Consider the following 12,696-nt stretch of genomic DNA (forward strand, 5'->3'; position numbering starts at 1 on the left):
GGCGGCGGCGGCGCCGCCTCGGCGTGCGCAGCCTCTGCGCGCGGCTCGACGCGCCTCGTCGGCGCCTCCGGGTCGTCGCCCTTCGACTTTGAGGCGAGCGCCTTGGAGACGATGGACTCGCGCTCGGTGAAGTGCGGCATCATCTCGAGCACGGTGCCCTTGATCGAGGCGAGCGACGGGGCGGAGAGCGAGATGTACTCGGCGGCGCGCTGCTGCACCTCCTGGTCCATCGCGGCTGAGTGCTGCTGCATCACCTCGGACACCATCTGCGCCACCTCGGCGTAGGTGTGCGCGATCTTGACGTACGTGTTGAGCAGCAGCGCGCGCACGTCCGGGTCGGCGTTGCGGAAGTGCTTGTGCAGCAGCGTGATCTGCTCCGAGGGCGAGGAGCCGGGCGACTCCGCGATGGTGTGCCCGAACTCGCCGAGCACGTAGCCGGCCACCTTGACCAGGTTCTTGTGCGGCAGCACCTCGGCGTTCAGGATGGTCCAGACGCCCTGCGCGGCGTAGCGCTGCAGGTCCTCGCCTTGGTTGGTGACGATTTGGACGATGCGGTACCAGACCTCGTCCGCCACCTGGTCGCCCGCCGAGCGGACGAGCTGCAGCACCACGTCCACGTACCACGAGTTGTCCGACGCGAACCGCTCCGACAGGATGGCAATCTTGAGGACGAGCTCCTCCTTGATGTGGTCGTCCGCGTTGTCAAGGTAGTTGAGCAGCTCGCTCACCGTCTCCTTGACGGTGGCGGTGTCGCACATCGCGTACACGAGGTCGAGCGCGCGGCGGCGGATCGAGATGTCCGGGTCCTTGAGCGAGAAGAGGATCGTCGACTGGTGCTTCTTCAGGTCGTCGAGCGTGTGCGGCTGCTCCTGGCTGAGGCGCGCCATCGTGTCGAGCCCGAGGTAGCGGATGTTTGCCTCGCGGATCGAGATGAAGCGACCGAGCAAGTTGATGCACTGCGGCAGCGTCTCGGACGACTGCCCGAGGTGGATGGAGAGGTTGATCGCCTCGAAGAGCACCGCGTGCGTCGCGTTGTTCTTGTTGACGTTCTTGGTCACCTCGGTGCCGGAGACGATGCGCTGCAGCACCTGCGGCCACGGGCGAGGGGGCGCGCCGTGCGGGATCGGAGGGCGGGAGAGCGGGAGGCGAGCGGCGGTGGCGGCGGGCGTGGGTGGCGGGGATGGAGAAGAGGGGCCTGCACGTGGTGGTGGTGGTGGTGGTGGTGGTGGTGGTGGTGGTGGTGGTGGGGAGAGGGTGTCTGCCGGCTCTAAGGCAGGTCTTCTTTTGTCCGCTGGCTCATCGGGGCAGCGGCGTCGCTTCTGCAATGCGCAGCTTGCAGGCTGCAGCTTGGGTGCGTCTCGGCTGCCCCTCTTGCGCGCTCTCTGCGCCCTCTCTGCGCCCTCGCGGCTAGATGTGTGCGGGCTGGGCGGCGGTGCGGGCCGGGCGGCGGTGCGGGCCGGGCGGCGGCACCTCCGAGACGCGCAGCTTGAGTGCGTGCTCCTCGGGGGGCGGGAAGTGCTGCAGCACCTTGAGGAGCTTGATCTGGAGCCACGGGGTGGGGATGCCGTAGTACAGGTAGTCGTTCGAGTAGTCCTTGTTGAGCACGAGCCGCGTCAGCGTGCGCGCCGCCTTTGGTGCCGCCGCCTCCCAGCCGGCCGAGTCGACCGCCAGGACGCCAAGGACGAGGGAGGTGACCGAGGTGAGGACGCCGATGTTCTTCTCGTCGAGGAGGGCGAGAATCCGGTCCGCCCACTGCTCCGCCGGCAGCGTGTCGTTCGACTTTCGGAAGAGCCGCAGCGCCGTCAGCGCCGCCTTCTTCCGGACGTACGTCTTAGTGATGTTGTGCGTCAGCAGCTTGAGCACGTCGTTGGAGAGGGTCTCGGCGAACTCCTTGCCTCCGACGTTGCAGATGGAGTTGAGCGCGAGGCAGACCGCGTTGTCGTTCCGCGAGATCAGGTCCACCCGGATCGAGTTGATGATTAGCCGCAGCAGCTCGTCCCCCTCGCGCAGCATCAGCGCGCACCACGCGTACCCGACACTCTTCTCAGAGTATTTTTGGGAGGAGAGGAGGTTGACGGCCTCCATGTGGCCGAAGTCGACCTCATACCCGAGCATGTACATGTACAGAATCTTCCACACGTACTTTTTGCGGTTGTACCCGTTCATGTTGGAGTCGGACGTGAACTTGGAGCGGATGTGCGCCATCTCCTTCTCGACCCGCTTCTCCTCCTGCTCCTTGGAGGAGCAGTTGCGGAGGTCCGAGATGAAGACGGTCAGCCCGCGCATCGCCATGGCTGCCGCGAGGGGGGGGGGCTTCTGCGGAGGGGGGGGAGCGGGCGGGCGGAGGTCGGCCGCCGATGCGCGGCAGGGAGCGCGGCGAAAGGCTACCGACGACCGAGGGGCGGCGACGGGCGGCCGAGGCGCAAGGGGGGGGGCAAGCGAGGCGAGGCCGCTGGCGGGGGTGGCGACTGGGCGTCCGCGGCGCGTCGGGAGAGCGTGCGCCGTCGGTACCTGAGAGGCACAGCCCGAGGCTAGCGAACGCCGAGTCTGCGGCGCTTAGCCTAAAAGAAATCCCCACGCTCACTAGACCCCGTGAGGAGGGCGACCATAGACACCTCACTAGACCCCACATACGGTCTCGTCCGTGCCTCGCCGGCCGGAGAGATTGCTAGAGGTGGAGCATGCTGCTCTAGCCTCACATGTCACTTCCTGTCGTCTGTTGTTTGTTGTGCCCTTGAGCCTTGTTTGTTTCTCTTGGCACCTTGGAGTGCTGGGGGGGGCGACAGGGAGGATGTGGCCTTGAGTTATGTGTACGCCAACTCAGGGTGTGTGGCAGCCAGCTGGCTGTGTGTCTTGTGAGCTTGTTTGTGTCTGTGTGTCGCTCGTGCGTGTCGTCATCATCTGTCCAGCGTCCACCCATACCGCGTTGGTGTCCAGTCCGAGCCTGGCTGTTCTTCACCTTTCTACCTACCTACCTCCGAAACGAGAGTGGACCTGAGCAACGACATGACTTGACGGGAAATGATCAGAAGAGTCGTCCTTGCGCGAGGAGAAAACTCGAGCGAGGGGCCAAAATATGCCGCGAGGAGAGCTCGCCTCCGTCGCTCCGTCCGCCGGCGAAGGGCACTACGAACGAGCGGCCCGCCTCGGCGCACCAGCACTAGCCCTCGCTCCTCGGTGACTAACTTGCGCCGTCTTAGTTCCCCGCGGGGCCCGGGACCACTCACTCACTGCGGCAGCTTGGGCTCGGCCTAGTTTTCCGGAAAACAAAAAGGAAAACAGAGGGTCCCCAGCACTTTGCGTTTCCGGAAATTTCCAGGGAAAACAGAGGGTGTTTGGTGCTCCATTCTGGAAACTCGCTGTTTTCCCTGAGTCTGAGAGCTGGTCTGGGGCAAAAACGCAAAATCTGAGGCAAAATTGAGGAAATCGACAAAATGCCAAGGCGGTCGCAGGATAAATTCCAGGTATGCACGGGTTCTCCGCAAAATTCCCGGCATTTTGCCGATTTGGCCTAAAATTTGGCTGATTTTGGGCCCAAACCAGCCTCAGACAAGCTGCCGAGCCCAAACCACTGTGAGAGTCGTGATTTCTTGTTGGTTAATAAAAATCTCTCTCTCAGACTCGGCTCAGAGCCCAAAATTTGACGATTTTCCACGGAGTTTTCCCGGGAAAGGAGAGAGGAAAAGAGAGGGTGTTGTAGAGAAAAAAGGAAAGGAAAACAGACGGGGTGCGAGAGGCAAACTAGGCCGAGCCCAAACTGCGGCATCAGTCAGAGAAATCCTTCGTGCTCTCGCAGGTTCCCTCGTTCGCAGGTTCCCTCGTAGTACCTGGTCGACATACTCGGAGGGCCGGGCGCGCTTGTGCCGCGCGCGCCGGGCGACCCGATCGTGCCACTAGGGGGTTATACACTCTCTGAGGCCTCAGACCCCCCTCTGAGGACGGGTCGGACCCCTGCCTTGGCGGCACAGAGGGTTTGACTCTGACTCTGTGCCGCCTCTGTGGCCTCTCTTGGCTGATTTTGGCCTCAGAGGGTCCCCGGCCGAGGGTCTGTCTTGGCGCGGCACAGAGGGCGTTGACCTCAGAGGGTAGCCCCCTCTCGGCAGACAGAGGCGAGTCGCGAGAGCCCCGGGCGGAGGCCGGAGCGCCTAGCCCTCCACGAACGGCGCTGACCAGGGAGGGCGGGGAGGGGGCGGAAGCAGCGAGCATGACTAAGGCGCTACTCTACGCTTGCTGCTGCTGCAGGCTCGCCCACAGCGCCCGCGCCGACCCCTGCGCGACAGCTTCGCGCGGCCAGCGCGCAGCGGCGCCGCCGACCCGTCAACTTGAGTGAGGATGTGCTTGGAGCGGCCGCCCGAGGAGGAGGTAGTGATCTCCACATCCGTCCCCTGCTCCAGCTTGGCCATGAGGCGCCGCGGCGTCCTAGTGAACTCGAACTTGAGGTATCCGAAACCAATGGAAGCTGGGCCTGCTGGGGGGGGGGTTCTCTCTGCTTGGCTGGGGGGGGTTCTCTCTGCTTGGTGGGGGATCACGACAGACTTGAAATACCGCTGAAAACTCCCTCTGAGGAGCGGCCTCGCGGGGCTTGCCTTGGCGTCTCAGAGGGTCCCCGTAGCCTCAGAGGCTGCGCCGAGAGAGGCTGGCTTGGCGGCACAGGCCTTCAGAGGGTCGGCCCAGGCACCCTCTGAGCCGCTCGTGGATGGCCTCTCTTGGCACAGAGGGTACCCTCTGAGACGAGCAGATCTGGGCCCCCTTGCCTCAGACCCCCCCCCCTCTGACACAACCCCCTAGTATCGTTCCCGGAGAAAAATCAAAAAAAGAATTTTTGGGATTTCCCCTTCGCCGCCCGCTTCGCGCTGCCGGACTGCTGCCTCCACACACGCTTTCTCCTCTGTACATGCTCCCGCTCCTCATGCTTCTGACCGCCTGCCGCGCCGCCGCCACGCGCACGCTCATCGGCGGCCGCAGCGCGCGCGTGCTCGCCTCCCGCTTCGCGCACGCGCCGGTCGCGAGCGCAGCTGCGGCGTCCTCCTCGGCTGCGGCCGCCACTGCCGCGGCTGCGCCGCCGAGCCTGGTGGCCGAGAGCAGGGTGCGCGTGGCGAGCCTGCTCGAGGGTGGCGAGGCGCGGCTGGGCGAGACGGTGGTGGTCAAGGGCTGGGTGCGCACCGTGCGGACGCAGAAGTCGTTTTCGTTCGTCGAGGTCAACGACGGCTCGTCGCTCAAGGGTGTGCAGGTGGTGGCGGAGGACGGGCTCGATTCGTACGACGTGGTGGACGCGCTGTCGACCGGCGCGGCGGTGGCGGTGCGCGGCGAGGTGGTCGCCTCTCCCGCCAAGGAGCAGAGCATCGAGCTCCGGGCGTCGTTGGTCGAGCTGGTCGGCAGCTGCCCCGCGGACTCGTACCCGCTGCAGAAGAAGCGGCACTCGCTCGAGTTCCTGCGCTCGATCGCCCACCTGCGGCCGCGGACCAACACCATCGGCGCGGCGATGCGCGTCCGCTCCGCCCTCTCCTTTGCCACGCACGAGTTCTTCCGCTCGCGCGGGTTTGTGCATGTCCACACGCCGCTGCTGACGGCGTCCGACTGCGAAGGCGCCGGCGAGATGTTCCGCGTCACCACGCTGCCGGCTGCGGGCGAGGCGGCGCAGCCTGCGGCCGCCGCCGCCGGCTGCGGAGACGACGTCGCGGCGCTCGACCGTGCGGTAAAGTCTGCTGGCGAGGCGGTGCGCGCGCTCAAGGAGGCGGCGGTGGTGGACAAGGAGGCGGTGGACGGGGCCGTGCAGGAGCTGCTCGCGCGCAAGGCGAAGCTGCAGGCGGCCACGGAGAAGCAGGTGGGCGACCCGTTCGCCGACGACTTCTTCGGTCGCGCCGCCTACCTGACCGTGTCGGGGCAGCTGTGAACAGCGTCTCTTCACACCTTCGGCTGTGAACAGGCCGCGCCGCCTACCTGACCGTGTCGGGGCAGCTGTGCGCGGAGACGTACGCGAGCGCGCTGGGGGACGTGTACACGTTCGGGCCCACGTTCCGCGCCGAGGACTCCAACACGGCGCGCCACCTCGCCGAGTTTTGGATGATCGAGCCCGAGATGGCCTTCACCGACCTCGCCGCAAACATGGACAACGCCGAGGCGTACGTCAAGCACGTGGTGCAGTACGCGCTCCGCTCGTGCGCCGACGACTTTGCGATGTTTGCGCAGTTCTACGACAAGGGCCTCAAGGCCCGGCTGCAGGCGCTCGTTGAGACGCCGTTCGCGCGCGTCTCGTACACGGAGGCGGTCGAGCTGCTGCGCGCAGAGATCGCAAAGGACCCGTCCAAGTGGGAGTACCCGTGCGTCGAGTTTGGGACGGACCTCGCCACCGAGCACGAGAGGTGGCTCGCCGAGGTCGCCTTCGGCAGCGCCGTCTTCGTCTACAACTACCCCAAGGCCCCTCGCCGCCCCCTTCCTCGCCTTTGCTCTCGCCGCCGCCCGCGCCGCGCCTTACCTCGCGCCGCCTTACCTCGCCGCCGCCGTCGCCCTCGCCGCCGCCGCTCAAGCCGCCGCCCTCGCTCTCGCCCCCGCCGCCCGTGATGCCTCGCCGCCACCGCCGTCGCAGGCCATCAAGGCCTTCTACATGCGAGACAACGACGACGGCGAGACGGGCCCAGAAGCGGAATACGTATTCTTGCACTCCGACTAGCGCTCGAGAGGAGGCGTACTCGCTGTATTCTACCGTATTCCGCTGTATTCACTGTATTCGTACCCCCTCGTACTCACGCGGTGCTCGGAATGCGATACCGTGCTCCCGGCCTGATGTTGGCGTATTCAGCGCGTAGGCAAGACGGTTGCGGCGATGGACCTGCTCGTGCCCGGTACCTTCCCTGAACCTTCCCTGAATCTTCCTCTAGGCAAGACGGTTGCGGCGATGGACCTGCTCGTGCCCGGTGTCGGCGAGCTCATCGGCGGCAGCCAGCGCGAGGAGCGGCTGCCGATGCTGCTGAGCAAGATGGAGGAGTCGGGGCTCGACCCGGAGGACTACTGGTGGTACGTCGACCTCCGCCGGTACGGGTCGGTCCCCCACTCGGGCTACGGACTCGGCTTCGAGCGGCTCGTCTGCTACGTCACCGGCATCCCAAACATCCGCGACGTGATCCCCTTCCCGCGCTACCCCGGCTCGTGCGACTTTTGAGGCGGCGGGGCGCGGCAACCAGTAGAGAGAGGGGCTGCGGTCCCCCTCTCTCCACAATTCGGCCGAGCCGGTAGTGGCGCTGGCGGCGGATGCACGCGTCATGGCTGTGGGCACTGCGGGTCATGGCTGCGCTCCTGGCTGCCCCGTGTGTGTGGCTTTTTCGGGGGGAGACGTGTCAGCGGTGTCTGGTGCGCGGCGAGCCGACCGACAACTTTTCTTTTTCTGAATGTAATATCGTTGACATCGCGCGCACTCGCGTGGCGCAGCGCGTCTTTTGCGTAAAGCCGAGTCTACGAGAGAGCGAGACGAGCGCGAGGCCGCCTGTGACGTGTGACCCTGTGTGTGGTCTGTGCGGCTGCCGCTCGCCCCACGCTGCCCACACGCGTCACGACGCCTGCTCCGCCTCGCGCGAGCGGCGCAAGGCCCCATCGCTATGGTCGATCGAGCTCTTGATCAAGCAGCGCACCTGCGAGGGAGGGAGGCCCACTCGATCCGCAGGCGAGGCGTCATTGGTTGCGCCACTGCCGGAGGCCGCGCCGGGTCGTCGGGCGACCAGGACTCCCAGCCGCGTGTGCGCGCAAGGGCATCCGCGTGAAACTTGCGCGTCTCTGCGCCTCCGCGAACGAAGGCTGCCGAGAATGGCGTCCTCGCCTCCTCGGCGTCCTCGTCGGAACCCGCCTCTGCCTCGGGATCCTCGTCGCCGGACTCCACGTCCTCCGTGCCGTCCTCCTCCTCGCCCAGCCCTTGGTCCTCGACTCGTCTAGCCGCGGCGGCTGCAACTTTCGCCTCGAGGTCAGGCCGCGACAGGAACTCATGCGCCTCGTACTTTGCTGCTATGGCGATGTCCTCCGCAGTGACAGTCTCTCGCCCACACGAGGAGGCAAAGCGGGCGGCCGTGAGCGCCACCTCCTCTCCAAACACCTCGAGGATGACCTGCGCCTTGGCCACAAAGTCCTTGGCCGCAGCGTCGATGTCGCTGCAGTCGCCGCCGCCCTCGCCCGACCGCATATATGTACATGCGTCTCGTTCAAAGTGAGTTCTCGCGCCGAGAAGGAAAACACAAAGCCTCACACACGCACACACACACACACACACACACACGCACACACACACACACACGCACACACACACACACACACACACACACACACACACACACACACACACACACACACACACACACGCACGCACGCACGCACGCACGCACGCACGCACACACGCACACACACCTCGACACACACACACACACACACACCGCTCACACCCCCACGCCGCGCGCACTGGGCCTTGGCCCTTGCGCACTTTTAATGCCGTGGGGCTCCTCCTGTCGTTAGATGTGGGGAGACGCGAGGGTCGCCCCCCCTTGCCCCACCACCTCGTGTGTGTGGAAAAAGTTTCCTTCTTACCTTAGTTTGGCTCTACAAATATCGCGCGCGGATAAGGCGCGCGCGCGCGCGCGCGCGCGCGAGGTGTCCACCGCCGAGGTGGCGGAAGTAGTGTTAATGCCCGGGAACACAAAGACGCCCAACGTTCTCCAGCCCTCTAGCTCCAGCCGATGGCGTCAACACCGCCGTGTGTTTCGCTGTGTTTCCCGCTTTCCCCGCCCCCCCCCCAAACAAGGCCAAAGTCGCGTTCTATGCTCCAGAGCAGTCGCAGACTCCATGCTCCAGAGCAGTCGCAGACGCTGCAGCACCACCTCATCAGCAGTGCCCCAACGTCGAGCCTCCAGCGGGATCCCAGAATCCTGCTTCGCCACAGGCTCGGGTCTCGCGTCACGCGAGGTCGTTTATCGCCTTCTGCAAACGAGCGATGTAATTTCCGGTCATATGGTTTGCCCCAGACACACCATCTTGCCACGGGGTAAAGTCCATGTCCTTGTGCGTGCACGTCATGTCACCGCCGCCCCAGAAAGTGATGGCCTGGTTGATGTAAATGCCACCGTTGCCAATGTGCTTGTACCCAAACGTCGATGGCGGAAGAGACGGCACATTGTCACCATAGTTTGTGAGGCGCTGGGTAAGGATCTTGCCGTCTGGGATGTTTGCGTAGCTCTCAGCCCACACTGATGATAAGGGAGCCACCAGTGACTGAGCCCTATTGTACGAGTCGGAGTCGCTGTGGAAGACGCGTGGGGAGCCGGCGGTCTGCAAGAGTACCTTGGCGCCGATGTTGGCCAGCTCGACAGCGCACAGGTTTGCGAGGGCCCCGCCCAGCGAATGGCCGACCACACGCACCAAGGTGCCTCTGCTGATACTGTTTAAGGTCTGAAGCAGCCCATTCGGCTGGAGGTACTTGAGCTCGAGGTACTGACCGACGAAGCCGAGGCCAGCACTGTAGCTCGTGCCGCCGAGCTCGACCGCGGTGCTGAAGGCCGACACAGCATCGGCTTGGATGTCGGACGTGGACGCGAAATCCGTTCCAGAGAAGCCGAAAACCATGATTCCGTTGAGCATTGCGGTATAGCCATAGCCTCCAGACTGCGGCCCAGAGTACGTCATTATCGAGGTCAGGGAGAGCCCAGAGGGCAACGGCTCCCCCAACTCTAGGTTGTATGAGGCAAGCGCCAAATTGACACCCTCGCGGGCGGCTACGATTGCATCCCTGCTGAGTAGTTGCCCTGACTGAAACCGTTCGTCAGAAGAAACTGGCGGCGAGGGGGACGGCGAGGGCACTAAGGGAGACGGCGGCGGCGGCGGCCTCACGAGGACGCAGTGGTCGGTGTATTGGTCGCTGCCAATGTTGTCGTCCCAGCCACTGTCCGGGTAGACGACGAGCCCCGAGACTTCCGATGCGGATTGCAGGCGCCACGCGTTCGTGACCACCACGACGTCGCCTGTGCTCAGCACGACCTCGTTGGCGGCCGTCCCCGGCCATGCGGCGTGCGCCCCTCGTGGATCGCCTTCAGGATTGAGGAAGGCGAGCGAGTCGCAGTTCCAGTCGAGGATGTACGCGCACGTCGGGCTAGCGAGGCACGCGTCCATCGCCTCTCGGAGGTTTTGGTTTACTCCCTGGTGAGACTCCTGTGAGTACGAGCTGACCTTGCCATAGTACCACGCCGAAGGTGGCGGAGGGTCAGGAATGGGGGGGAACCGGACATTCCACGCGAGTACAAAGTCGCCGCTGCCGGACGAGTATGCGTCCACGATGAAGAACGCCGTCTGAGTCGAGCCCTGAGTGTTGGTCCACGAGTGCTGCAAGGTGTCCGGATCGTCGGTGCATGCGATGGGATTGTCGCCTGGGCAGCTCCCGCCCCAACGCGTCTCGTGCCTCGAGTCATACGTGTTGGACGTCATTCCGATCGTGAGCTCGCCTCCTGGCAGCACCTCGACGTAGAATATTCTCTCATTGCCGGAGCACGCCACCTCGCATGTGTTGTATTGGGCCGGATCACATCCCTTTTCCATAGCCTTTCGGCCGCCGCCGCAGTCGCAGAACCCGCTCCATCCAGACTCGATCGTTGTGGTGCAGCCCTTATCGTTTCCCGACTCGCGGGGTCCATCCGGATCGCAACCTCCAGTCTGCTTCCATCCGAGGCAGCCACAGCTCGTGCCATGCGTGTTGGGAGCGCCGTCGGTGCTCAATGACAGCGGGGAGGTTTGAGTGGACAGGTCCAGCGCCGTGTCGCAGGAAGATGGCGTGGGCGGCGGCGGCGACGGCGAGCTGGAGGGCGGCGGCGGGGCAGGGGGCGGCGGCGGCGGCGGGCCCTCCCACACGCGGATGGAGCTCGCGTCGTTGTTGGGAAAGGAGTCGCAGCAGTCGTACTCGCCCGGGCCAAACTCGCGCGACCAGCCGCTGAAGCTGTGCTCGTAGAGGACGACGTGGCAGTCCGGCCCGCCCTCCACTATCAGGCTCGACGTTTCGTCATTCGGGAAGAACGAGCAGCAGGCGTAGTCGCCCGGGCCAAACTCGCGCTCCCAGCCGCTGAAGCCGCCGTTCTGGAAGAGCTTGGCCACGCAGGGCGGGAGGAAGTCTCTGACCTCGGATGCGGAGAGCACGCTGCTTGCCATGGCGAGGTGTGCGATCTCCCCGAGGAAGACCGCGTCAGCCACCCCGTTGTTATGAAATGATGGGGGCATCGCGGTGTACATCCTGGTGTCCAATCCCGTTGGGAAGGCAGGGAAGCTGCTTGAGCTTGCCACCTGAGTGCCATCAACGAAAAGCACGACTGTGCCCGCGCTGCTCCGGGTGGCCGCCACGTAGTGTTGCACACCGTCGAAGAGGTAGGGTGAGGAGGCTTTCACGGAAGTCCATCTTTCCGTGGGTGAAATTCTGTATTCGCCATATTCCAAGAGGCCATCGCGATGGATCCTGAATTCGAAGCCTTGCTTCTTGCTCAGCCCTACATTGGTAACACGAGACCACCACGTTTGCCGGTCCAAGAGAGAGGCACCGGCGCTGTCCTGAGAAGGTGCGTGGTCCCTCTTGACTGCCCATGCGCGCGAGGCTGTGTAGGCATAGCCTCGAGAGTGCCAGCAGCCAATCCGAGGCGACGCGCATTGCGCCAGAAGCGTGCACGCAGCTGGAAGGACACCTTCCTACTGGCCGTACGATCAGGTTGTCACTGAATGCTTCATACTAAGGCCGCGAGCTATGCAGGTGATCAATTGTGCAGCATGGCACGGTCAGCAGCGCCGACAGGCTGTCGCAAGGCGTGATAGCATGGCCGCAAGTACGCCGAATTCCCATGAAAACAAGTAAAAAATCGCGCAAAAAAGAAAAAAAGCTAAAAAGCTACGGCGCCTGCGGCGGGCCATGGGACCCCATCGCCCCCCCGCATGGATACCCTCTAGAGCCCCCGCGAACCCCCAGAGAGGACACTAGGCACGGGACTAAGGACCACATAAAGATTGATTCTCGCCCCTGTACTCGCAGAGTGTGGGTAAACCATAAAAGTAGGTTTGAATTCGTCCACGTAAGGCTTGGTGAGTGGTTGGGGTGGCCTCAGGCATCCCCAAGGGAGCCTCTGCGGTGCCACATAAGCAGCTTAGTGATTGTCGAGACTTTAAAGGATTCGTTTGAAGAAACGCAAACAAGACAAACGGTACGTATGGTCACCAGTAAAAACGAAAATTCGACTTTGAGGGATCATATCTCAAAAGGCTGGGTGAGAGCATAGCGTTATTGTTGCATATTAGGCCACATAAGGTCAAACTCGACCCCACAAGCGTCAAGAACCCGATGCTCCGGCTCGACTGTGCCGGCACACTGCCTCCTCGCGCCAGCTGCTCGCAGGCCGTCGCGGCCCGTGGTGCACCAGAGAGAGAGGTCGACACGTTGCCCCCGCCGGCGAGTCCGCGCGGCTCAGGCCGGCCAGAAGGTGTGTGGTGGCGGCACCGTGGCAGGATTGCGGAGAAGAGCTCGCCGAACGCGAGCAGCAGATGGCCAAAGTGTGCCAGCGCGAGAGCCTCGCGAGCGGGCGCAGAAGGAGCTCGCCGTGACACGATGCCGGGCGGTGGTGGTGCTCTGGCGGCTGTGCACAGTGGGCAGGGTCAGGCTGCAGCAGGGCAGCACGATGGTAGTGCCCTGCTGCAGCCTGG

At 64.2% G+C, this 12,696-nt stretch overlaps 3 protein-coding genes across 3 annotated transcripts; 1 reads left to right on the top strand and 2 right to left on the bottom strand.

Annotated features, from left to right (window-relative positions):
• Window positions 1-101: 101 nt before the first annotated feature.
• Window positions 102-2,286, bottom strand: AP2A-2 (alpha-adaptin; the record flags this gene model as incomplete). Its single annotated transcript, XM_005788780.1, has 2 exons — window positions 102-1,088; window positions 1,471-2,286. Coding segments are annotated over 2 exons (1,803 nt in total), but the record flags the coding sequence as incomplete, so codon positions are not given.
• A 2,611-nt stretch (window positions 2,287-4,897) lies between these two features.
• On the top strand, window positions 4,898-7,399 carry EMIHUDRAFT_440609 (asparagine--tRNA ligase). The gene is made up of 4 exons (XM_005788781.1): window positions 4,898-5,855; window positions 5,927-6,417; window positions 6,587-6,623; window positions 6,879-7,399. The coding sequence occupies exons 1-4, from the start codon at window positions 4,910-4,912 to the stop codon at window positions 7,157-7,159; spliced, it is 1,755 nt and encodes a 584-aa protein (XP_005788838.1). The 5' UTR covers window positions 4,898-4,909; the 3' UTR covers window positions 7,160-7,399.
• Window positions 7,400-7,544: 145 nt separating this feature from the next.
• On the bottom strand, window positions 7,545-8,167 carry EMIHUDRAFT_226449 (hypothetical protein; the record flags this gene model as incomplete). Its single annotated transcript, XM_005788782.1, has 2 exons — window positions 7,545-7,607; window positions 7,682-8,167. The coding sequence occupies 2 exons, from the start codon at window positions 8,165-8,167 to the stop codon at window positions 7,545-7,547; spliced, it is 549 nt and encodes a 182-aa protein (XP_005788839.1).
• Window positions 8,168-12,696: the final 4,529 nt, after the last annotated feature.

Source organism: Emiliania huxleyi, assembly GCF_000372725.1.
Source record: "Emiliania huxleyi CCMP1516 chromosome Unknown EMIHUscaffold_132, whole genome shotgun sequence".
In the NCBI taxonomy this organism is placed as follows: Eukaryota; Haptophyta; order Isochrysidales; family Noelaerhabdaceae; genus Emiliania; species Emiliania huxleyi.

Coding starts and splice junctions, on each gene's coding strand:
- EMIHUDRAFT_440609 (XM_005788781.1), top strand. CDS start 4,910: ATGCTTCTGACCGCCTGCCGCGCCGCCGCCACGCGCACGCTCATCGGC. Junction 5,856..5,926: donor GTTCGCCGACGACTTCTTCG/GTCGCGCCGCCT, acceptor GGCTGTGAACAG/GCCGCGCCGCCTACCTGACC. Junction 6,624..6,878: donor CATGCGAGACAACGACGACG/GCGAGACGGGCC, acceptor ATCTTCCTCTAG/GCAAGACGGTTGCGGCGATG.